General features: G+C 36.4%; 1 protein-coding gene across 1 annotated transcript in view; it reads right to left on the bottom strand.

Moving 5' to 3' along the window:
* LMTK2 (lemur tyrosine kinase 2) overlaps positions 1-27,086 on the bottom strand; it is a 43,697-nt gene that overhangs the window by 8,115 nt on the left and 8,496 nt on the right. Inside the window, exons 2-11 of the mRNA XM_040575261.1 lie at positions 21,650-21,774; positions 20,624-20,768; positions 19,524-19,597; positions 18,902-19,020; positions 17,622-17,709; positions 8,939-9,072; positions 6,183-6,267; positions 5,412-5,533; positions 3,897-4,046; positions 755-3,653 (exon numbers count right to left, since the gene is read on the bottom strand). Of these exons, the coding sequence (XP_040431195.1) occupies positions 755-3,653; positions 3,897-4,046; positions 5,412-5,533; positions 6,183-6,267; positions 8,939-9,072; positions 17,622-17,709; positions 18,902-19,020; positions 19,524-19,597; positions 20,624-20,768; positions 21,650-21,774 (3,941 nt within the window). The remainder of the gene's footprint in view (positions 1-754; positions 3,654-3,896; positions 4,047-5,411; positions 5,534-6,182; positions 6,268-8,938; positions 9,073-17,621; positions 17,710-18,901; positions 19,021-19,523; positions 19,598-20,623; positions 20,769-21,649; positions 21,775-27,086) is intronic.

Raw genomic sequence — 27,086 nt, 5'->3', positions numbered from 1 at the left:
TAAACTGACTGTACTAGTTCAGTTCCTATAACGTTAAAATACAATCCCCTTTGTATCAAGTTACAGAAGCTTAAAAATTGATAAAGCAAATAGGGAAACAAAACTAACCTTGAATTTTATAAGCAGATCAGTACTGTTTTACTAAACTTGAATAACATTGTATTAATAAAAAGCAGCACTGTCATCTAACTACTGCTCTCATCCTTGATTATAGCCTAAGGTAAATTAATGCTAACTAATGCAGGACTCAGTTTTTATTTTTATTATAAAGACATTTGAACTTAAACTGTAAGTCCACAAATTCATTAAACAGATAACCAACTTCTATAAAGTTAAAACATTCTATTTTTTTTTAAAATTTTTTTTTTTTTTTTTTTTATAAAATCTAGTCCATAATACTGTCTCTCACTCAAATTCTGTACAGCTTACATGCATCAGTAAAGCATCACTAAAAACCAGGTTTCATCCAGTGCATACACAGTCAAGGTTCCAAAAGCAGTGGAAATTTAGGACTTGGCAAGCAACCCTGTTCAAAGCAAAACTACACTTCAAGTCCCTGCTGCTATTCTACCATCAGCACAAAACCGCACCTAGCCAAGAAAAAAGTTTCTTTACATAGAGAATACAAACACATCACAAACAAGATGCCAAGACAAGAAAGTGATCTTGTAACAATGTGCCCGTATATACTAGTAAGTTATTTACCATGTCTTGTTTAAAAAAACAACTTTACTTAGTAATTAAAAAAGGATACCTGATCAAACAAATAGACCGTGACATCATCAAAGAAAGTTACAGCCTTTTTCTCATTTTTCCAGTGCTCATGTTGCCTTTCATTAAGAGGTTTTGGAAGTTTTAACAAGCTTCTCAGATGCTTTCCATCATCCTTGTCAGTAAGTATCTCAGGTACTCGATGAACAGTTTCATCTTCACTGTCAGAACTCAGACTATGCATATGAAAAGTCCTCATGTCATCCTCAGAATCACTGTTTTCATCTTCCTCATCTGCATCATCGCCATCTTCTAAATCAAGCATTCCAGAAACATCGAGTTTGCCAAGGTATTTTCCTTCAATATCTGGCTCTTTCAACTTTTGTCCTTCAACGTGATAGAAGGACTTCTCACTGTTACTCGAATCTAAAGGATTGTGTATGTTATGCACAGATTTCAAGTCTCTGTGTGAAAAAAGTTCTGAAGTATTAGTGCCAACACAAGAGACACTTTTATGGGAAAACTCCAACAGCTTTATTTCATCCCTTAGGTTATTCTCCATTGATATGTCCAGGGAATTCAGAGTTGCCTCAGTCCACTCGTCAGGACACCTCTGTATCCTTACATCCATCTCTTGTATCTCTATCTTGTGATTCAGTTCTGGTTTTGTACTTTGATTACTGGTATCCTGGTAATTTCTTAGGTCACGCTTTTGCTCTCTCTCTTCAAAACAATAATCCTTTTTAGTATTATTCTCTCCTCTATTTGCAGAAGTGATACACATAGCCTCTCTTGATAGATTTACAGTCTCTTCTGTTTTTTTATCTGGCTCAGAATCATTATCAGAGAAATAGGCAGAGTCTCTATAGGAGTTTTGATTCCCACCCACAAAAACCTCCGGGGTTATTTCAAAATTGTTTACTGCATCTAAACAAGCTGCTGCTTCTGAAACAATTATGACTGGATTAGAAGGTAGATCATTGGCATTGCTCTCACTGACACCACAGTTACCAATATCTGCATTAGAAGCATCCTCAACAGTAATATGGGAAGTCCATTCTGGAGACTCCAGATTCTCTGTTTCATAGCCACTGTCAGCAGGCTTATCAGGTGGTAAAAGTTTCTGAGGACTTTGAGCCTGTAAAGATTCTAAAACCTCATTTACATCTAAAGAATCCAAAGAGTCAGGTGTCTCTAAGGCCTGTTCTGCAGTCTGTACAGGAGATGGGCTGTCTTCCAAAAGACTATCCTGACTTGTGCAATCTGAAGTAGCAACAGAAATTAAGGTCACCTCTTCTGGAACATCCTTACAATTCTCAAAATGACTTAATGTTTCTTGTCTTTCCTCTGACAAATCATCTTTTTTTAATATGGGAGAATTACTTTGCAAGTTTCCTTCTGTATCTTCCTGACTGGATTTTTCCCTATTAAAAGCTACTTCAGACTTGGAAAGTATTCCCTGCTTCATTTGTACATCACTCCCATCTGTTTTAACAGCAACACCGTAATACGGATCGTTTCCAGCATTATTATTTTTTGTATTACTGGACAGCTCTTCTTGACAAAGAGTATCAGTGTTACAGGACAAGACTTTGTTGACTTCCACATTTGAAAGTTTTCCCTCATCCTTCAAATAAGGAAGATTTGCACATTTATCATGCAACTTATAGGCTTCAGACGGACTAGAGGATGCCTGCATCTCTACAGTCGTCTGAGAATTCATATCTTTATCCGTTGTTACTGGATTATAATTTTCATCTTTCATGGTTCCAAGATTTTCACATACTAAAGAAAAGACCTGTGCATTTTCAGCCAACACAGGCTCAGGCTCTACAGAGTTTCTATGTGAGGTTTCTAACATACTTTTTAGAACAGTTTCTGGTTTTTGCCCAGAATCACTGCTGGTTTTGTTAGACAATATCCCTGTTAATAAGTTTTTCTCTTGAAGAAATAAGAAGTTACCAGAAAGTTCTTCTAAAGTTACTAAGTCAGACTGGTTAGAAATATTTTCACCTAAGGAAACTGCTTTGTTTTCAGAAACATGACTAGAATGCTCTTTCTCAGCAAAGCCTGTGACATTTGTAATATCTGTGTTTGAGTTTAAAACAGTCAGTTTAAAGTCTTTAGGAATATCATTCGTTTCAGCAAAACCAAGTATTTTTCTGTTCGTTAATTCTTCTGATCTGTTAATGTCATTAAATATATTCTGGAAAGGACTTTCTGGACTACTATTAGCAGGCAAAAATTCCTCTTTAGGATCTGTATTGTAGTGGAAGAAGTCCCCATCAGTGCTAGATTCTTCAACATCAAGATCCCTGAGAACCATGAAATGAGAACTTTTTTCTTGAACAGCTTCTTGATCAACTTCTGTAGTTAGTACAACCGATTGGTTATCGAAATTCATGCTGCAGCCACTACCTTTTTCCTCTAACTGGATATAGTAGTCATTTCCAACAGAAAGTTTGTGTGCATCAAACACAGGTAACACCCCAGGAACAGCAAGCGATGCTTCCTGACCACTTCCATCCTGTGCTCCTGGCCCTTGCTCTGAAAGCGATCTCTCAAAAACCTCCACGGGAAAGAAAATACTTGTGTATGCCATTGCTTCATCAGGATTCACACGACCACATTCATCAAAATGATCATGTTTAGCTGCCTCCCAGATATATTCAAAGCTGAGGCCCTGGCTTGTTTCAGTTACAGTAAGAACTTCCTCCATTTCATGGCCAAGTCTATCTCCTGTAAAGTGATCTAAGATTGGAAATGCAGAATTATTTGTTTCTCTGTTTGAGGTGTTTGGTTTAAGAGCATTCCACTGCTGTTCAAAATCAATCTCTGAGTCCCTTTGGCTTTGCATGCGAAGGTAAGTTAAAAGTCTATGCACTTCTTCTGCTGTTGGTCTCTTTTCTGGAGATAGCCAGCAGAACTGCAGAACTTCATACCTATAGAAGTAAGAAACACCTTTCAATAGGTTCCACAAGGAAAAGGATTTTATAAAAATCAGGTACCTAAATACTAAAAAGTAACAGCAGTATTACTGGCAGGAATTTCCATCTATAGCAACTCCTCATTTTCTGTAGGCTGCCTTTGCAAGGAACGTTTAATTTCAATACACTTTTGAGAGAAATGGGTAATATGAAAAACATACTCAGCAGCTTTAAAAAATAATAAAAAAAAATGTTTACCATCTATCAGAGTATGGCTGCTCCAGATGTGGCTTAAAAAGTTTAATCTGCTTCTCCTTGATGACATGGGTTAGGACTTCCCTGTCAGAGAATTCTGAGTAAGGCTGAGCAGCATTCTCAAACAGCTCCCACAACGTTACACCCAGGGACCTAAAAAAGACCAGCAAAATGACTGTACGTTCTAAGAACTAAGTTGCTCTCAAGAAAATAAGTGTTATGCAAGAACAGGCAAGAACTACCAAATATCACTACCCCACGGTTCCATAATAATTTCAGAATCCATTAACCCATTTCAAGTGCGCTTGACAGAACACTAAAAGCCTCAAAAACTAAGTTCTTTGAAGGCCAGTGCCAATGAAGGTAACAAAATGAGTGACTTATCTATGGAAGAAAATCCTGCATATTAAAGAAAATTAGAAAACGCCTATTTAAAACAGAGAAACAAGAGGAAAAAAAAAAAACTATGGCTTCACTAAAGACTACTGTTGGACAAAACTGCACTTGTGAGTCAAACCACTAGAAAACTAATCTGTTTCGGACTTCTTTAAATTGCTATTTTTAAGCTGAAGTACTCAGAAGCCTTGTTTTTGTTCAGTGCTGTATACATATGACATACAACACTAATCACATTTTCAGTGCTTAGAGTTGATCCAGATCTTTGGGCAACCTTTTCTTGCCCAAAATACAAAGTAAATTCTATTACCATAGAATAATTTAGATCAGAAGGGGTCTCAGGAATCATCCAGTCCAAACCTAGTCAAAGAAGCTTTGTATAAAAGGCACTGAAGTTCAATTTGGAATGCTTAAGACACTGGCTGCTGGTAGTTTAGATGAACAGTATGATTTGAGGAACTCTGCTTGAAGGATACAAGGAAGAAAGTATTTAAATCATTTCTATCCATCTCGCTTTCTGCAAATCTTGTTTTACATTAACAAATAAAACCTAGTTTATTATTCAATACCCTTAAAATATAAAAGCAGGAATTTAGCTACAATGTTTTTGGAAATGGCAGCCTAAGCCTCAATTTCCGTTATCCAAATTTTCCTGGACTTGAGAACTGAGGTGGAACTTGGCAACTTCAAAAAATGTTCAGGATTTTCTCTAGTCTCTCTCTATAAGCTTTGTGGTAGCAGAGACTAACCTTAATGGGATTCTAGTGGCATCTACCTCAAGATTTTGTTTTACATCATCCACAGCTACTAATGAAAAAAATACCTTCCTTTATAAACATCTGAAGGAATTTGGCAAATTAAGTAAATATTTTATTAGTATAAACATCTATTCTTCTGCTATACATTTCTCTTAATCTAATTGTTCTCGCAACAAATTTTTAGGCAACTTTCCAAAGCAAGATACAGTTTCAGGTTTGTAGAGATTAACCTACTGTACATCTGATAAAATAAAAAAAGCACTGCATCAGGCCAATATTCAACGATAAATATTTACTCCTTTATGTAACATTTGAAAATGTATTCCAAAATCTCTCACAAACTATTTTATTATTTACTACATACCATATGTTACTGTATTTATTTTGCTCTGCTGATAACAGTCTGTCTTGAAAACTTGTTATTAACTCAGGTGCAGTCCATCGGAGAGGAACAAGTTTCTTCTCATCTGTCTCAATATAATCTTCCTATATTATTGACAAAAAAACAGAAAGACTGAACAAACATCGGGACAACTTCCAGAAGTTGACAATCTTTTTTCTCCTAATCTGTTTTTATGTGATCACTATGTGTAAAATGAGAATTAAAAAAGTAATCTCATTTTACCAAAGTAGAAGAGCATAATGCTAGAGAAAAACGGCATTCAAGAAATCCATTTCTTGTACACAAGAAAATTGAGTATCAATTTCTTGTTTAATGTTTGGTACTCAAAACTTTAACGAACACTTTACATTTTTCACTTTCTTGGTATATTTAAGTATGTTAAACATTTTCATTAAGCACTTTGATAGCATTTTTCCTTTCTTAGAACATTCAAATTAATTTTTTGCATAACACCTGCCATTATTATTTTAGGGCTACTGCATATATGACATACAAACATAAATTTAACCAAAAACTTCTATAAGCAGGAACTCCATTTCTGGAAAGATCGTTTATTCCATTACATGACCTTGCTACAGTTCTTTGCCAGTTACTCGGAGAAGTTCACTATTCAGAAAAATAAAAAGGACAATCTGGGATCAGTTCATAACATTGCAATATGCTTGTTATAATCTCAGGCTTTCAAATCCTTCAAAAATTAAAAAAAAAAGTGGTACATTACCAATAACTTACCTTATATCTACTGAATCCTATACCATAATCTCCTACTTTGACATTTAAATCAGATGTAAGAAAGCAATTTCGTAAGGCCAAGTCACTGCAAAGGCAAGCAAATAAATAGTAAGAACAAACCAAGAAGTCTTCAATTAAAAATAAGACAAGTGGGTTAAAAGAAGTAACACTACTCAGTAGAGTCAGACCACGGCTTGAAAAATCAAATAAAAAAAGCCACAAAATTTTACAAAAAAATAAAAAAAATGCACATTTACAGGTTACAGTAGCAAGTGGCAGGAGCAGATCGGTAATATGAAGCAACTAGTGCTAAGGATTCAATATCCACACTATATACACTTCAGTAATTTTATTCAGACGAGCTGTAGCCTGGTCCCATAGACCAAAAGGCTCCTAAAAGCTGAAGCAAGTTAGGCATGCACCTGAAGCTATCTCTCTGATTCTCTTTGGATATAATTAAACCAGTCCATGCACTCCAGAAGATCAACTCATAATACAAGCCCAGTCACAGTAACTGGCAACAATAGGGAGATTCATTTCAAAAGTACAATTTTGATTCAAACTAAATGTGGTGGTAGTTTTTCTGTTGCTTGTATTTTCATCAAGTTTAAAAATATATATATAAACCAACAATTGATTCCCAATCTCACTAGAAAACTGCGGACACCGTAGTTCTGTCACTCTTCACTCATACTAAGCAACCAGTAATATATTACACGCACTTAAAAGTTCCTCTAAATAACAAAACCACACATTACATTTGAACTAGAACTATACATAGTCTTTGAGAAAGACCATCAGAAGAAATCATGTATTTCATAAAAGTTCCTTTAATAAAGGAATCAAAGTTCATTTAACAAACGAATCAAAAAAGCTCTTGAATATACATTTCCTGTTTCCACTATAAACCAGACAAATGCTAGTAGCCAGCAGTGTTGCTATAATAATAGCAAGAAGCTTTTTTAGAAAACCCATCATGCAAATTCAGAAATCTATGCAAGTTTAATGAAATTGCATGCTTACTATGAAACTATAGCCATGACAGCAAAGAGTTCCACATGCTAATTGCTCAAATATTTTGCTTCTCAGTTCCACAGAAGGGTACCAGGCAATTAAGTGCACTGGAAGAATTCTACCATTGCTTCTGTGTACATTAAAAGAAAATCTCTGAAGTGTAGATGGTCTGAAAACCACACAATTTTCCTACTTCAAAAGAATAAGATTTTTTTCCCCCTCTTGAGAACTGTTGAGCCTCATAGGTCAGAAACATCTGTAACCTTCAAGTACACTCCAAAGCATTCCAACTTGTATTATACTATTTAAATAAATATCCCAGAAGAGAAGATAAAGTTTAGCTGCTAGAATTTACCACTAACAACAAAATCACTGATGCTGGAGCTTTACCACTTACTCTGACAGCATCAGGATAGTGCTGCTAGAAGTAAACATTTACAGTGATAATTTTGCAGATCCAAAGAATAATTATTTATCAAGTTTAACTGTATTTCACTGAAAACATACTGTTAAATTTAATACCTACAAAGCCACACTGCTGCAATACAAGAAACAGTGCTCAGTTTAGAAGGCACAACTGGTACTATCTTCAAGTAACTTGAAATTGTTAAACAGGTTAAAAGGTCTGCTTATCTGGCACCAGCTGAGTCTAGGATTGGGGAGTTTCTTAGGGTTTTGTTGTTTTACACATGCACTTTTTAAGACTGAAGTTTAATAGTTCAGCTTCTCCCTGAACGCAAGGTCTCTGCTTTCTCAAAGTCGTACAATGCATTGACCAGCAAGTTCCTAACATGCTAAAAGGGATGATACAAGTGCTGCTTCTACAGCAAAGAACAGTTTGACCCAGTACACACACACAGAATAAACTATCCTGAGATATATCAGGTTTCATCAGGTAAGCCACGTCTGGGGAGCAAGTACTCTAATATAGCATTACAAGTCTAAGGTTGATGTCTCCAGCTGCTTAACAACTTTACAATTAAAGCAAAAAAAATTTTGTCATAGTTCAGAGCAGTGAGTTTCACGACTGCATTTTTTCTTACCTGTTAAAACTACTGCCATTATTTCAGTAGTAACTGCATCATGTTTTAATAAAATAAAGAAATCCAGGCCTTCCCCCACCACTAAAATGAAATTGTTCTCCCATTATGATCTGACTAGCTCCATTACTGAAGATTAAGAGACACTGAAGATAAACAGTGCTTTAGTGAGAGATCACCTACTTCAGTCAGATTTTTCAATTTAAGTCAGGTTCTCCCTTAACATATTAAAAGGGTAGCAACTTTTTTTTTTCCATTTTTAGTAACAAAGGTAACGGATTACAAAAATTCTAAATTGCTATGATCTATAAAAATACAGTCCGAAAGATTGATTCTAACAAAATTTTAGTTTCATCCCCCCAACCCCTAACACACATACCCCCAACAAAACAAACTTAACTTGTGCAAGAATTAATCAAACAACTACATCTTCTGGATTGGCCTAGCAGTAGGCTGTGTTCTACAGACTGCAGATCACCTAAAAAGAAGGTGATTAGCTTACAGTCGCACAAGGACTGTAAGACCATATCACTGCAGTTAAATTAACATCTTCATAAGCATCACACCTTCCTGACATAGGATATGTAAATTAGATGAAAGTTTATTAAACTAGTGTCTTTAAAATGCGCCGATTTGAATGAAAACACCTGCATGATTTTTGGAGTGTGCCATAACAAACAGTAACTTATCTGGAAAACATACCTATGCACAAAATTATGCTTATGCATTACAGCAAGTCCAGCAGCAATCTCACACGCCATTCTCTGTAGCAGCATTATTTGTGAATCTCCTTTAATGTGGTCCTGTTCGTTGCAAATATAAGTTTTTAGGTCACCCTGTAAAAGAAGTTGAAAATACTTAGCCTTGTGTGTTAGGTGAATCTAAGAAATACTTTATGAAGAGGCAGCTAACTACCTACGTTACTTATTTACCAGTGAACAAGGTTAGCACTAGTTATAAATAGATTTGTGCTTAATAAAGAATCTCCTTAAGTTTCAGTCATCCCTTGTATAAGAAGTCATCCAAGGCATGTCGTATTGTCCTTGTAAAGGTTTTTAATCACTTCATTTAGGAGTTAACAATCTAAATCACACTGCCACATAAAACATAACTTTCATACAATAATGCTTTCCATTAAAAACGTGATGAGCTTCTGTTTTTTAAGTGTGGTCAGTTTCAATTGCTCCCCATCAGCAGTTGCCTGTCTGGCATGTGCAAGGGGATGGAAGGAAGAGAGCACAGAAAACTGTTTTAGATATTGCCAGCTCACCAGAGCTTTAGATATTAAAAGACCATGATAATACAGCCCACTCCCATCACTCAGGCACCAGAGGATGGATGGCAGCAGTTTTGAACCTAGGCATTGCTGATCAGCATCCATACAACTTACAAGCCTACAGAAGCACTCCATAAATTACCAAAAAAAAACGAAAACAGCTTTGAAACAGATGGAAAAATAACTGGGAGTTGTCAAGCATCTTCTAGTCTTGCTTTTCCTGTGTAGGACAATCCAAGAAAGGTAAGAGAACAAGTTTCTTATGCCACTGTTCTTACTTTCACTTGTACACAACTTTTAACCTACCGCTTCTGTATTTTTATTCTTATTTAAATTGTAGTCTTCCTGCAAGTTTACCAAAAGATTTCAGAAATTGTTTTTGTTTTTGAAGAAAATTAATCGTATCAAGACTGCACAATACATTACAACTTACTTCACCAGTGTAACATACTCGGCTATAACTGTACACACCAACCGTGCCTAAACCTTGGACCAGGAAAAAGACTGAAGAGAAGTCTGAGATTGAACAGACGTGGCAGCAGTCTTTGCACTGGCTAAAAAGCGTTGTCTTCAGAAAAGAAGAAAATATCGCTAAACTTCTGTTCCTCTGGTGTTCCTGTACGTTACAGATCTGTAACTAAAGCATCTCATTTCTCCTTAATATGGCTAATTAAAAGTGACAATTTACAGTTCTCTTAATTCAAGCAGTAGATTGCAACGCACCACACAGACATCTAACAGTGCAGTGATACCTGAGAACTAATTGACTGGAGAATCACAGATCTGAATTATTTAATAAAATAAGAAGTGGGATAGACAGTCTGCTTAAAAGCAGACACTACTCCTACATAAAACAATTTTGTTTTAATTTGTTTTAAAACAAGAACAGATCCTACAGTACTTGCAAGCAACTTTCTATCTTCATCTGCTTTATACATGCTACTTATATTACAGAGCTAGTAGGTAGAGCTAATACCACTTTGTGACAAAAAATGTATAAACTCTGAACTGTTTGATGTTGTAGAAACCTTCATCACATTCTCTTTATCCTGTTTTCAGCTACTAATTAGGCAACATTTAAGTATTTGCATCCTACAGAATTGTGTAGAAATGTCTCCATATATGTTATTATGACTTGCAATTACAGCTTTAATATCACACTGACTCATACATGTGTATAAACGCACAAACGCACGCTTCCCTTTCTGCCTTGCCAGAGCAGATTAACCAGAACAGAATTCCGAAGAACTACAAAATGAACAGTGTCCGTATCACAGATTCCCAAGTGCATAGCCTAATGAAGTACAAAAATCCAGTTTAACTGACTCTAGATGGCAGCATGCTGCTGTACAAAGTCAAACTATCCTGTGAAATTGCTGTCATCCCTTGAAACAGCAACTGGTTACTCAGAGTTTGTCCCAGGTGGATTAAGTTCTTAAGATGCCTGAAATGCACCAAGGAATTACTTTTTAATTTTTAAAAGCCTTAGTAACAGCAGCGCTATGTGGCATCCTTTATTTAGTAAATAATTGAATTATTTAGTAAATAATTCATGTAGACACATTTTTATAGGAAATGCAAGTTGTATTAAATCCAGCATCTTGAACCCCACTGGCTCTGTTTTCCTCATCCTATTAATAGCAACAATCAAAGTTAAAATACAGTTGTTGTGGTTTTTTTTTGGTACTGGTTTAAGAGGACATTCCTTCATACCAATGAATGCACTCTAGTGCTGGACTGACACCCAGATGGACCTGGGCAGGCTGGAAGAAGGGGCCCACTGAAACCTTATGAAATTCTAGAAAGACAAATGCAAAGTCCTACACCTGGAAAGAAAAAAAACCCTTGCAACAATACAGACTGAGGACCGAACAGCTGGACAGCAGCTCTGCAAAAGGAATCTTGGTAGACAGTAAGCTGAACATCAAGCACCTGTACTCCCTGGAAGCAAAAACTGCAAGCAGCATCCTGGGCTGCATCAATATGACCATAGCCACGAGACCAAGGAAAGAATTACTCCCTTCTCCCCCACGTTTGTTACACCACATTTAGATCCTGCATCCAGCAGTGGCTGCCCCAAAACAAGAGAGAGAGAGACTGGAACAAGTTCAGTAGAGCGTCATCAAGACTGTCAGGGAATCAGAACATTTCACCCCAGCTAATTCAGCCTGGAGAAGGAAAAACTGCAGTGGCACCTGATAGCAGCTGTCCAGTACTTATGAAGCTATGAAGACTGAGCCAACTCTTCACTGCAGAGGGATGAGATGACAGGCACAAGTCAAAACAGAAGTTCAGACTAAGCATAAGGAAAATTGTTTTCCCAGTAAGGACACCTGAGCAGCAGAGCAGGTTGCCCAGAGAAGCCATGCAGTTTCCACTCTTGGATGTTTTCGAAGACCCACCTGGCCAAAGCCCTGAGCAACCAGGTCTGCCCCCAGGCTGATGCTGCTTTGCGCAGGAGGTTGAACTGAAGACCTACTGAGGTCCCTTCCAACTTGAATTATCCTATGATGCCTCCCTGTCTACAAACAGACAGTAGTAACACATCAATAGTATTCCCAATTTTGAGCCACACAATGGCTCTTTATTGGACAGAGTTTTTTAATGCAGAGCTCTATAAGTATCAAAACTTATACATGTCAGGGGAAACACAGTTCTGCAAAATTCACTGCTCAGACACCTGAAAATAAAAAGTTTGGTAATCATGCTTAAAGAAGGCTCCACTTTTTCTCCAACTTGTTCTGCCTCATCCCTTTTCTCCTGGGAATCTGTGAAGAACGAGATTTTTACCTTTCCTCCCACCTCTCTCAGTTCTAGTCAGGATCAGTTCAGCCTTCTTTGTAAATAAGTCTTAATTTTATTTTCTCCTCTAACAACCAGAAGCCAGGGGCACATTTATCTGCAGTATTCTTCTGTAGCTTTCTGCTTTGCACAAATTCCACGTTTGGTCCATAAGAACGCCCAAACTGCTGAGGTGACTTTTTAAACAAGTAGGTACTGACAGGGTTTCAGAAGCATAAAGAGGTTACCAAATTATGTCCACTCAACACTTTCTACCAAGTTGGAAAGCTACCTGCCAAGTCACATAACACCACATAATTAAGAAAACTAAAAATACTACCCCTGCCTCCCTGCTTCAACATTGCTTCACCATATATGTACCCAACATCACTGCTGTTAAAATACCTGAAAGTGGTGTATGGTATGGACCCCTTATACCATTAGAAAGTTGTTTAGGCATATATAAGTAAGAAATACTAAACATTTCTGAGAATAAGAATTGTTTGAACCCAACAGACATGACTTCTGGAGCTGCCATGTACTGTCAACCTCCCATTTTTTCCTCTTTAAAACTACATATTATTGATATATGTAGTATTTGACTCCTTCATTGTTATTAACTACGATTATTAAACTGATTTGTTGAATACTTTGGTTAAGAAGTTTTCATTGCAAAGATTTTTATTTTATTTGAAGATAATGTTTTCAAGTGGCAGTAATCAGAAAAAGGCCAAATAAGAACCAACCACTGCAGGCAGACACCTTCCAGTAACAACTACATCCCTGCAGCAAGCTACAGGGCATTCTGGGCAAATACTGCGTCCTGCTGATCTCCTCTGCTCAGGGAATTGCAAGATATAAGAAACTTCTTCAAGAACTATTTGATAGGCAAATCACCCTCACCATATAGATGCTACTTCCACATTTGAATAACTTTCCTTTACTCATAAATTATGTCAAACTACTAGAAGAGTTGCTGTGCTGACAAAATGCTGGCCACACGTGACTGAGTAATACATTGAAGTTAATAAGCCAGCTACCACTATTTTTAACCTGGCACCATTCTACAGCTTTTAACAGTGGCCAGTTAGCTATTCATAGAAGACCTCTAACATACTAAACAAACTAATGCAGGATCTTTTAAGGACTTATTGACCATTTCATTTTGTATTTACCTGTTAAAGAATTTAAACAATTGTAACAGAAGCAAAGGAAAATTAGAATTTAAGTCTTTCAAGCACTTATATGCAACTGACCTCCCTTGCTTCTTGCCCAGTTCTCAAAAGCAAGGGACACACAGCAAGTTGGATTACACTACAAAATAGACTAAATGCTAGCAAATATAGTTGCTGTGTAAACAACATTGTGTAACAGAAATGTGTAAATAGTTTATATGGCCAGGGAAACAAGTAATTTAGCCCACATGACATTCAGTACCGCTCCAGTGACAGTTGCCTCTGGTATCTCTGCACTAGTTTCCAGTGCCTCTGACCAAGACCTTTCAGTGCCAAGGAACCTGGAAACTGATAATCCAACAGGGCTGCCTGAGCAGGCAAGGCAAGGTCAAATGACCCTATAAAGGGCCCACAAATCCTATTAAAAGTTGCAAAAGGGGGAGATGCTATAATATGCTATAATTTTGAAGGCATGTGAAGAAAACACCCTCTGTATCCTCTAGATGGTCTTGGTCAGTAGACCAGCCACACTTTTCATTACTTTATTATTATAGTGTATGTGTGTGTGTGTGTATATTTGTTTATATACACACACACACAAACTTGTGTATATATACACAAACTTGCAAAGTGGAATCTACACGGCTGAAAAAAAAAAAAAAGCTTGTCATCTAAAGATAAAACTTCCTATCCAATACAGCTAACCTATTTGTCACTTTTTTAATAGTCATCTCACTCTTAACCACATAAGTAACACAGATCACAACAAGTTTATTCTTTGCTGAACATGTATATACGACATCAGTAATGCAGGGTAAAGAGCTTTAGCACAGTATTATACTACCACCAGCAAAACAGCAACATTTTCCATCCTTCCTATATGAACAACAAGCAGCCACAATAGACACTAAAACCTTCAGCCAACCACTTGAACTGCATCTGTTCCTACAGTCTTTCTACTGAAGAACCTGAAACTGGCATGTTTTGGAAGCCCTCCACACTCACTGTGTGACCCAATTTCAGAAAAAAGGTACAAAAGAACCTACCACCTTTTGGCATCACTTACTAAAACCCTGAGAAACCCAAGTAACTGCCATTCCAGCCACCGTATTATGAGCAACTTCTAGAGTAGTAGCCTGCTGAAAGTCTACTAAAACCAAAGAACTGCTAAAGGAAGCTATCTAGTCATACCTTCTGTTCCAAATGGTGCTGTCTGGCTTCCTTGACATTTCTCCCCTCACCATGTTTCTCCTCTCCCCTCACTTCAATATTGCTCCCTCCCACACTAGACCCTAGGACTACAGCAGAAGTTAGTGACACAGCAATAACTGAGCTAACAATGCGCTCATCTCAATCACTGCATGAAACTACTTAAAGTGAATGCTGTTTTATCTGTCTAGCCCCTGTATATTTGTGTGCACAATGAATAAAATACTATGATCTCTATGACATGCTCAGCTCTACCAAGTAGAAGTCCTCAAGTGAGCCAGGCTTTCAGTATGAAAGTCATGTTTAACTCCCCACAATATGTAATTTTCTAAAAAACAAGCTTTAGTTCACTTGGAATAGAAGTCAGCACAGATATTTATTTTTCTCTTCCAATGAAATATCTAACTACATTCAAATTTGTAAAAATACCATTTTGGCTGTCAAGCTTACTGCCCCCAGTTAAAGTAAAAATCTATTTTATCTGCTTAAATAAAATCCTTTCCATGACAATTTTTGGCACTAATGATCAGGCAAACAAGGATTTTTTTTTAATATATACTTAAAGTAGGGCAATCTTTAAAAGTTACTCCAAATTCAAAGTGAGATTAAAAAATGTAACTATTTAAAAACATGGCAGCAGTTAAATCTGATTAAATATTTTGATTTATATCTACTAACAAAGCCTATAAAATACAGTTCTTTTTCAAGGGTCCTTTTAAAAGAAACTACAACTTGAATAGCAGGTTTAAAATCAGTAAGAAGTATTCCATTTCTGCACATTGAAAAAAAAATCTGCTTAACCTTAGGCAACCACTTTTCCATTCTTAGCCAAAAATTGAACATTTCACTTTGATCAATCATTTTAAAAGTTCAGGCCTTTCTCCCATACAGAAAAAGAATGTTTTTATCAGCATTTTCGCCTCATTAATTTACCACAGATAGTAAATTTGAGCAAAAGAGCAGTAATGAAAAATATGATTATTTAAGGTCACAGATTAACTGATGTTTCTCAAAAAAACCTCAAAGTTCATGTTCACTTTTATTTAAATCGCCTGAGGCATCTGGTGCAACTAGAACTGGATTTGTGTACCTGAGTTTAAAGGAAAATACTGTAGTAGTGAAGCAGGTTAAGAAGGACTATATTGAATTTTATAAGTACAAACTATTTTTACTTCTTAAAGACTTCTTAGTAGCAAAGTCATGATTTTGGCTGGGACAGAAATAATTTTCTGCGCAGTGGCTCACACAAGGCTGCATTTTGTTTTTTTGATGAAAATAGTGGTGATAACACACCCATGGTTTCAGCTGTTGCAGAGCAGTGTTTACATAGAGCCAAGGCCATTTTTGCTTCTCATGCTGCCCTGCCAGTGAGGACCCTGGGGGTCCACAAGAAGTTCACAAGGGGACACAGCCAGGACAGGTGACCCAGCCTGACCAAAGGGATATTCCATATCACATTGTGTCATGCTCAGTAATGAAAGACGGGGTTAAGAGAGGAAGGGGAGGGATGTTCAAAGGGATGGTGCTTGTCATCCCAAGAAACTGTTAGAGGTGATGAGCCCTGCTGTCCTGGAAGCAGCTGAACACCTGCCTGTTGATGGGAAGTAGCAAATGAATTCTTTTTGCTTTTGCTTGGGCACACAGCTTTTGCTTTGCCTAGTAAACTGTTTTTATCTCACCCCACATGTTCTCACACTTTTACCTTTCTGATTCTCTCCCCTTCCCACCTGGGGAGAGCGAGCAAGCAGCTGCATGGTACTGAGCTTCCTGCCAGGGGTAAAACACAACACTCCTGAGTTCACTTCTGCCTTGACATTTCTCAACGAACTGTTTTCACTAATATCTAGACCACAGATTTAAAAGCAGTAATTAAGCCTACATTTAGATAGCCACTTGGAGTTCTGGGTTTGTATTTTTTTTTAATATTGTATTACACTACAATAAAGCAATTCAAGTCTTTCCAGACCATGGGACCATTGCCATATCCAAATCTTAGTTTCTTAAGATTCTGTGTGTACCAGGCACAGCGCAAAGTTTCCATACATGCATACCACCTCCTTCCTCACAAAACTTATGTAAATTCCAACACATGCTCAAGAATGCAGTAGCTGAGCAAGGTTTTTGTGCAACTACCCTTCCTATCTTCAGTGGCCTTTGTGGCACTAACAGCAGAGCAAAAACCAATGAGAACACCCTTCACTGTGCTCTTAGCATTTCTTTAGGTGTTCAGGAAGCACAACAGGTAGATGCCTGGGGCGGGAAGAGACAGAAGGAGGGAGATAAAAGAATAAGAAAGTAGGAATAATAGAAGTACAGTAACAGAAAGGATCAGGAAGAGCACAGGACGATACTTAAAACTCCAACTGTTGGAGCACACTCATTACAGATTCTGGAGATTAGCCCACCACTGCATTTTAGCTGCACAGCACAGGTAAAATTCGGGCACACTGGAGGGGAAGAGGCAGGAGGGAGGAAGTTCTTTCAGTTTCCTAAATTAACATTTTCACAGAAGTCGTATTAAAAACAAATTAAGGTTCCACAGACAGCAAGTAAAATTTAGGATGAGACTGAGCACGTGCATGATACTGGACTGCAATAAAAAGCATCCTTTTTTCCTTCCAGCCTCCTTGTTACATGATGTAGTTAGACTGATATGAGTTATTAGTGTCTTTCAAAGAAAGAACAACTAGTTTTTTCCTCAAAACATTCCACAAGAACAAACTTTTTTATTCATCACTAAAATTCTAAAAAAAAAAAAAAAAACCACTTCTGCAGTCTGTCTCTAAACTAAAAAAAGTATCCTTTCTGAAATTCTGGTTATTCAAAAAAAGAAATCCCCCAAAAGAAAAATAAGAATAGTTTCGTGCCTGAAGGGCAATAAATATACCACATAAAATTTACATAACAGAAAAATAACCACAGCCTTTTGTACAAACGCACTTACCAAGTCACAGAACTCAAAAACTAGGAGGTAAGGAATGGCTTCTACGCACTGCCCGATGCACTGGAGAACATTTGGATGCTGAAGAATACTGGAGTGAAAATACAGTTGAAGTCAGAAAGATTACAGTGTACATTATTTGCAGTATAACATAACACACTGAAATCTCAATTATAAGTCTCAAAACATTATCGGGGGCAGCATGAACAGAAGGTGCAAGTATCCAGCCACAGATTCCCTTTACACCTTTACTTTGTATTGCTGCAGCATATCATCAAGAGCAGCTGAAACTCAGAGGCTCTCAAAACCACCGAGCCAGCACAGCCACAAAAAAAGTCACACCTATCTTCCCACCCCCACCATCCCCTTATACCAAAAATAAGCGTTCACGCATGCAACTGGTTCATGAACTATGCTTGAGGAACTGATCTGGCTAAAAGCTAAACCCTTTTTTTAGCCAGGCTAGTTCCCTGCCAGATTAGTTTCTTTTTCTAAATTGCTTCAAAAATACTTGTGCCAATGCAACAGAAGGTATGAGATTCCTTCTGACAACTGCCAACAATTTAAGCCTATATGCAAACGTAACTAGAACATTAGAAAGCATCTGTAGCATATTCAGGCAAGGTAAGCCACACAAAAGTATACCTGGTAAACTACAGTACTCCTCTCTATTCCACTCAAAACATGAGAAGAGAAATTAGAATACCTTTAATACATCAAATACCTTTCTAGTAGGCAAAGACTCAATTTCTAGAAGCAAATAGTTCCAAACAAATTCTGATTTTTTTTTTGCACAAGCCCAATTGCAAGCTACCTGTGCAAATTTAGTTTTTAGCACTATGCTGTGTTCATTTTTTTTGAATAGGGGAATTTTAAAGAAATTTAAGTGCATCTGATAAAGAAGTGTTGCCAGTTCTCCTACTTCCAATAAGAAATTCAACTACAGGATTTAAACTTCAGTTCTTAAAGTCAAGTAATCAGACATAATGATAGTTTGCAACATCAGGATTTTTCCAAACAGCTGCAGAAGAAAATCTGATAAACCAAACCAAGTGTGTTTTCCAATCATGAACAAATAACTACCCAACACATTTAAGCAAAGAGCTTATACCTAAGCAAACTCGTATTTTGTCACTTTGAATTGACTGTATTTCATATCTTAAAGTCAAGAATTTGACTTGTAAGGGAGGGCAAGCAGAGACAGCAACACTGAACAAAAATTTCTGTAACTCATAAGCAGTAGTATGAAAGTGTTTAAGGTAACCTAGTCATGATTTACTTACTAGTATGGTTCTCCATTTCTTAAAAACTGTTCTTGCTCCTTGAGACCTGCACTTGCCTTCAACTCTTTCACTATCACTCTTGCCACACTAGTGCCTGTATAGATCTCTCCAAGCAGAACCTGAAAAATGATAACCATTGTCTTTAAATCAGCAGAAAAAAATTGGGAGTTTCTCTACAAATGAAAAAAGAGCTAAAAACATGGTGCATGGAAGATTTTCTGGCTTGTCAACACATGTAGAGCTCTGATAATTAAACACCCATACTTAACAAATCTTGACAATTGACCAACACGTCAGCTTTCAGAAAATGTCTTTTTGTGAAGACCATTTATTTACTTAGGTTTTTTCCTAGAAATCATTGGTAGTAACAGGAACATATTAATTCAATCCCATGGAAGTGAAATGTCTAGACGGTAAGTGGCTTGGTAAGAAATTGCATTTAAGTTAAAGAAGCATTAATCATAGCTTAAAAAAGTGCATGCAAGTAAGCAATTTCAACTACAGCTTTTCTTATGCTATTATTATTCTTTTAAATAAAGAGCATCATATTAAAGGAAATAGAGTAGTCTGGTTAGTTAAGAGGAAAACTCAACCTGCAGTACAACATTAAAGAACTTCTCACCTTTCCAAACCAGCCATTTCCAATTTCCTGGATGTAGTTTAGACTCTGACGCGCAACTTGAGACTTTGATCCATCTGTTATACACAACAAAACAAATGTTACATGCAGCTAACCACTCAGAATGACAAAGTCACACAACTGTTGAGGAAACAATGCATGCTCCTAGAGTATTTATTCCTACTTACATGTATATATTCACACTAAACAATAAAACGTAGTATGAACAAAATGAAGTATGAAGGTAATGTGACAATAGTATTCAAGAGAAACTTCTCAGCTTCTAAACCATTTGTACCAGAATACCCATCCCACCCAAAAGATGTCTCTATGACACAAACATCTTTTAAAAAAAAAAGTAAAAAAGCAAAAAAGCTGAAAAGCTGAGTTCTAATTCCAATACAAGTGTATCATACACTGTATTGGGCATAGCAAATTACCCACTTACACAAATTTCTATGTAAACAGAAGAAAAACCAAAACACTCACTGCTTCTATATCTTAACATTTATAGTTATAGAGTTACCATTTTAAGAGAAAAGGGTTGACTGCTTTACTCTTCAGTCCAACTGCCCTACTTATAGCTACCATCTGGAAGGAGGACATTTTCTGACTAAAAATACTTTGCATAAAGAGCATAGAGAGGCAAAGGACAGAAAACAAGGCAAGGATCTTGGCAGAGGATCGACAGAAACAATGGTAGACTATACTATAGAAGAGATTCAGCAGCATTATCTCTCTTACAGTGATATTAAGAAAGGGATACAGCTGAAACAGTAGCACTGCTGTCAAGTAAGAGATTCACTCTTGCTTCCATTTAAGACTAATGTCTAAAGTCCAATGACAACTCAGCCACAATGACAACTACTAAAGCGTGGAAGTCACTGACATCCTAGAGCATTTCAAACCCTTTGTGTATGTAGATACATAAAGGAAGCAGTCTAAACAGATTTAAGCCAGTTTCAGTCTCTTAAGCTACTATATATAGCACCTGCTGTAAGTTATATTTTAAGAAATTTCACACTATACCCTACAAAAATGTAGGGTTAATTAACTCAGTTTAATTCAATCTGTAACAGTTAAACTTAAGAAGTCTATTTTACCTGCGCGAGATGGAAACTGGGAGGGAGTCGGTAAAGCAATACTGGGAACTGAAAGAGTAAAAACTTCTGCTGGAGACTGAACTGATGGAGTGTCTTCTGCTGGAGGTGTAAAATCTATTTCATCATCAAAGTTATCTTCAAATTCCTGCAATAAAAAAATATTAGTACTCAAACTAGTGTCTTAAAAATAGCACTAATACATTTCTTTTAGTTTATTATCTGAATACATAAACTTGACTACAATAAAATAACCACCTGAAGGTAAAAGTAAAATATGACCCATTACAAAGAGCTTCATTTTTAAGGGAGATAACCTGATAATATTAAAAGAAACCATCTGAAAAGGTGAATAAAATAAATCATAGTTTTTAAAGCACTTCATCTGAATGAGTAACGATAAGGAGGCTCATTTTTTTCTTGACAGTGACAAATTTTTTATACTTCTATTCCTTGTTTTCAAATTATTGCTGATTAAAGGAATTAAAGCATCAAGTACTATCTTTATCAAAAATATGTAGGGTTTTTCAGGGCCTTTCCTCAGAAATGAGAGCAAAACACAAATTTAGAAACACCAATAACTGATGTTTCAAAAGTAACTGTTCTCTGATAACACCTTCTCAATAGATTTGCTGCATTAGATGAGCATCTTCAATAATATTTGCCAGGAACATCTTAAACACTGTCAGCAGACTAAACCCAGCAAATGAAAAGAAAACAGACAGCAAAAAATATTCTGTACAGTAAAATTTTCTCGGGGTATACTTTTGCTACTGATCCTAACAGATAGTAATGATTTTGAGAAGACACTAAAGATCCTTACTGCAACATGGATCAAGTGCTTAACCAGCTGCAGCAGTATTTTACAGCATGCAGAAATACATTTGCCGGCTATTTCAGAAGAGGAAATGTACAGCGACAGAAGTGTCACTAACCACAAAGTATTAGCACAAGTAATAAGTATCCTGGAAATCAGACTGCAGCTGCAAATACCACTTGCATATAACATCTGTAACTTCTACTGCTTACCTTGAAATCTATCTCAGGGTCTTTGCAGCAGGAGACACAGTTCGCAAGCAGTATTACCAGTACTACTAGAGTACATACACACAGAATCACAAAAGATGAGGAAACTTCAACTGTAGCTCCTTGTCCTAGAAATAAACATGTATGTAGTATAATATAAATATATTTAGCAATTTAAGAAGTTCCTTCAAACTATATTACCCCTCAGCATTTATTTAAAAGATAAATTTGAACATTTAACTCTGAAGATATGATTAAAATAAAAGGAAACTGACCAGAAAGGATAAAACTGGCAAAATATTTCTATGTTCTATAACCTGCCTGCACAGTTTGGACTTTTAGCTAGAAGAACTCCTCGCGTGAATTGCGTACAGATTTCTAACATGCTACTGTATGGCAATGCTGTCTCTTTCACTAAATGCAATCATGACAGTCTGCCAAACACACAAGTTGTTTTCACAAGCGCAATGGATCTAACCAACTCCACCCTCAATTCCTGTTTCCTTGTGATTCTTCAGGTGATTTGTCTCCATTTCAAGTTTAGACATGCTCTCTCACCATTCTGTAAATGCATTTTCCAATAGCACACTTCCATATTAGCTGATAAAGATGTTCTACAACACATTTTATACGAATGAGTCAGGTTATCATTCCTTGCACAGAACCAAAAACCACACATAACATTTTAACACAATCTTAAGGCATTGCCAGAAGAATTAAACTCATTTTCATGCCTGTTTTTGATTTTAAGTTGAGGGGGGAAAAAAAAAAAGTATTTGGGTAGTCACCTAGGAAACCACAGCACACATCTTGAGGGTTGGGTTATTTTTTTTTTTTTTTTTTTTTGTTTTTTTTTTTTTTTTTTTTGGTGTTAGTTTGTTTTTGGTTTTTAAACAGGAACTGGTATATAGCTTGAAGAGTAGTAGGACCATAACGGATTAAGATATATTTAGATATTACATCAGCATTGCAAAAGTTACACAGTGTCAGGTGACTTAGTCTGACTGGATTTTTAGGGAACCTCTAAGGATCAATGGGAACCTCTGGCGATGGAACACTATCAATAAAGCCTTAAAAATAAAGAAAATAAGAAGTTGATCACCATAACTAAGGACATACAAACCTGCCCAACTAGCTCTTAAGCTTTAAAACCTACAAAGATTCCTAGAAAAAGCCACAGCTGTTCACCATGTTCTGCAGAACACTTACAGAGTATTTACTTATTTTTATTTCATGTCAAAGATAAATTGACAAACTACTGCTTTATCATACTTTTGAAACTTGTAAGTTTGCTGCAGAACAGATTAGGCACATTAGCCATCCATACAAAAATGGAAAAGTTAAACAAAACAGTAAGGTTTTCAAACAAGCGATGCTATTTCTAGTCTCAACAGCAGCTCTGGTGTTCCAGACTCATTAGAGGACACAAATACTGCATTTCTAACTATTATATGCTGTTTGAATGCAGATCAACCACGACGTGAAGCTATTTAACCACCTTTTAGTCATAATTCTGAAAAGTCTCTGCAGAGGGTTCTCAGTAGAATGATTTACATTCATTTAAATCAAGGCTCCCACGTTACGCCTTTGTATATTTCATTTATAGGCATCAACAAGGAAATGGAAAAGTAAATACTAATTTACATTTGCTTCCTTCAGATGGTTAGTAACATTGCTAAGCAGACTGAAAATTATCTAAACCACAAATATACGCAAATATATTGTGGAATAAGTCATTAAATAGCTGCATTACTGAAATAAACACACACAGGTAAAAGGGCTTCAGATGAAGCTTAAGAGATTCCCTTGAACTTTTAACTGAAGCCAAATAATAAAAGGTAGCTTTAGTACAAAAAAATGTAAATGTATTTATGGTACCAGGTATTACTGATTACTACTTTAAATGTTTTCCCAAAACCATTCCACCCAATTTCCAAACAGCTTCCTCACCTTAACCATCAACAGCCCTGAGATAAGAAGCAAACTCACCACAGACCGTCTACCGACTAGATGCAGATTCTCCTTCATTAATACACACCTGGGAACACATCACCACAATTACAATATATATTCTTCCCAGTAGAAAACCAAAGTTCCTGAGCCCCACTCTAGCACACCTTAGAGTGCAGTTTATTGTACTACGAGGATTCTCTTGGCCTCGGAGGACTTATACCAGTCTTCTGGCTTATTCAACTCCGAGGCATTAATGATCATAAGCCATGTTAACTGTACAAGTTAGATCCACTGTATATGGCCTCAGCTATTTATATGAAAAAATAAACAACACATTTTGGTTACAGTTTCTCCTGTAAAGAAAACTGTAAATTTATCAAGCCTGAAGTCTAAGTGTTTTATGCAAGTTATACTCTTCCCCATAATGTAACCGTCGCCGCTAAATGTCTTGGAAGGAATTCAGAAAAAAAATCTGCTGCTGCTCATTGTGTTACTTCCTAACCTTACAGAATTCCCAAGAAAGTGTGTGTACTAACAGCACTTAACTGGAGAAGGCAATGAAGGTGTTTTTTTTTTTGTTTGCTTGCTTAAAATAAAAAAGAAAGCAAAGATCATCTTTGAAAAGGCAACTAACCATTAATGGTTCATTAAGATGGAAGACACCTAATCTGCCAAAAATGCAAGGAAACCGTTCATATACAAAGTTATAAAAAAATGCTTTAATGTAAGAAAAATGCCAATTATCATGGGCAAGTTTCTGCAACACTTACAGAATAGCATTTCAGATGACTCACACAAGTGCTACTTACTAAGAATTACAGAATCCAGATCTATTTGGATAAACTTTGAAGTCTCTCACACAGTCATTAATAAGTGGTATCTTTAATTTGCACTTTTAAATAAGATTAATGTAAAATTAAATATAAAATGACAACCTATAATTGAGCTAAAAATGTAACTGAAGTTATTTTAATATCTTGCATAAATACATATTTAGTGATGGAAGTCACTGATTAAATATTGGAAGTAGTGTTTGACAAACTGCTGAACTATCTGCTGCAGTATAACCTCTTTTGCATTTTTTCAACTATTTCGATCTAACTATTAATTCACTGGAACTTCGTAAAATGACTGGGAACTGAAAAGGTAGGAGGTGTTTAATTCCTTCTTTTGTTTGTAAATTGTGAAAGTATTTGCACCTATTATATAGGTATATGTATATATTTACAAGATCCTGACCTTAATGCAAACAGAGAGAAATCAGTTCAGTTGAACATAAAGGACCATTTGATACAGTTATTACAAGAGTTTCTCTAATAAAAAACTGCTAAAATATTTTGTAAATTAAATTTATCTAAACCAAGATGAAAATATATCCAATATCACTTATAATTTCGTAACAAGTATCTAAGTTTAAAATCTTAGCATAATAGATGCTGAAAGTAAAGCATTTATTAAATTTACTCAGCATATCATCTCAGTTAAGAAACTATCATTTACTGTAACTATACTCAGCAACAACCTACTACATTCTTTAGGAGATGAACTGCAAAACATCCAAAAAATACTACATGAAAAATGCTAACGATATAAAGCTTCATACTACCTGATAGACACTGTCTAGCCTACTTAGGTCTGGTCTATCCAAACTCCTTACACAGGAGGAAGAGGCCTGGATTGTCTGAGTACCATATTAAAATCAGCAGAAGATGCAGTATGTCTTACTATTTGTTTCTGCATGGTTTACACAACATAATGCATTGCACGAATGTTTAAAGCTAGCAAGCATTTCTTCTCAAAATGATATCTAAATGACTCTAAATGATGAACACACAAAAATAAAAAGGCCTTTTTTCTCAAACCTTTACAGTGTTAGATTCCAACTTGATGCTGCTACACACTTTTTAAAAGCGTATGCTATTGTAAGTAGTAGGTATTTAATTAACAGTTATTGGAAGCAGGTTCTTCAGCACCTCTGAAGACTGCCATTGCAAAAGCAAAATTTACACTGAAGTGTAAATTTGAACACAGCACATCTGAAGTCAAGCCCTGTATACGTGCAAGTACAGGAAAACACAAAAACCAATAATGATAAGTTACGCTGGCATTCTCAGGACCAAGTATAGACGTGAGAACATAAACTTCAATAAGTGCTAGCATGTCTCAAGGGATAGAAAAAGGCTACTTTCATACAAAGTATATTTCAAAAAAAAATGTATATAGCTCAGGATTCTGTATTAAGGTTTCTGTATTTGAAGTCTACTTTCTTCATAATATAGTAGACATATATCAAATGTACCAACTAAGCAAACAGAAGTTGGTTTCTCATCTAGAATTGGTTTCCCTCCCTGTCCAATTTTCCAGTTTTGCTCACAATCATCTCAAACACTCACTCATGTCATCTGTGGCATCCTGTGCTACCATCAAGTAGGAATGACACGCACACCAGGCTGCCGAGCAGTAAATCCACGTTCACTTGCCAACCAGCAGCCACCACTCAGAATGGGCACAGGATCAGATGTAACTGCCTGCCCGTACGAGGGACAGCAGACCTGCCTCTCTTCCCTTACCACAGATCAAAAGCCATGGAGCATGAATTCAGCCTCTCTCAAATTTGGTTCAATGTGATTAATCATATTATTAAGGTCTCAAATCTTCAGGAAATTGGGCTAAAAAAACTAGCAGCATAACAGTGCACATTTCTAAGCTCAGGAAAAAAAAAGAAAAAGTCAACGTACATGACAGACATGACTTAGTACGCTAACAAAAGACACTACTGTGATAAAGACAGCGCAAAGCCCAGATAAAGTAAGCATTATTAGGGCAGCACAGGGAACTTCAAGGGAGCATCTGATTTTAAGCTTTCAGCACAGTAGTTGCTATGCGACAACGGTCCCACTGCATAAGCAAGTGCCTCTTTTCTTTCAAGAGCATCTATCTAAATGTCAGCTCCACACTAATAGCTGTAACTATTCCAGCACAAATCTAGCATGACAGCAGTCACTTAAACTGCCTTTTGAACACCCTGAAATTATATGATCAGGAACTGAGGTGTTACCTTATGACATCAAGTCAGAACACAGCATCATTTCAAATACTATTGAATGGCCAAATCCAATGTTTCTCTCCAGCTACATCCATGATATCTGTCATAAACCTGACCAGTTTACTTACTGTGCTATTCATAGATATTAATGTAACCAGATTAAATATGTAATAATGCTAATTTATACTGTTTTTCATAAATACGCATTTAAAAGCTACTCTGACTTTCCTAAATAACACTGTCATTTTCTTCTGTGCTAGCAATTAACTTGAAAATTAACTTGTTCTCAACTCCTACCTAGTTCTTCACAAGTCAGATTTACATCGCTATCTGTTCTCACAAGGGGTTTCTCCTGCATTTGTTTACTCCATGAAATCTTCAGAGGCTTGCTGCTAATACAGACAAAACCAAGACTCAGTGCTATCTGTATAAGAAGGCCTA

This window comes from Cygnus olor, chromosome 15, assembly GCF_009769625.2.
Source record: "Cygnus olor isolate bCygOlo1 chromosome 15, bCygOlo1.pri.v2, whole genome shotgun sequence".
NCBI classification, from domain to species: domain Eukaryota; kingdom Metazoa; phylum Chordata; class Aves; order Anseriformes; family Anatidae; genus Cygnus; species Cygnus olor.
Note: the sequence above shows the minus strand (reverse complement) of the source record. Positions and strands in the feature narration are given on the sequence as shown.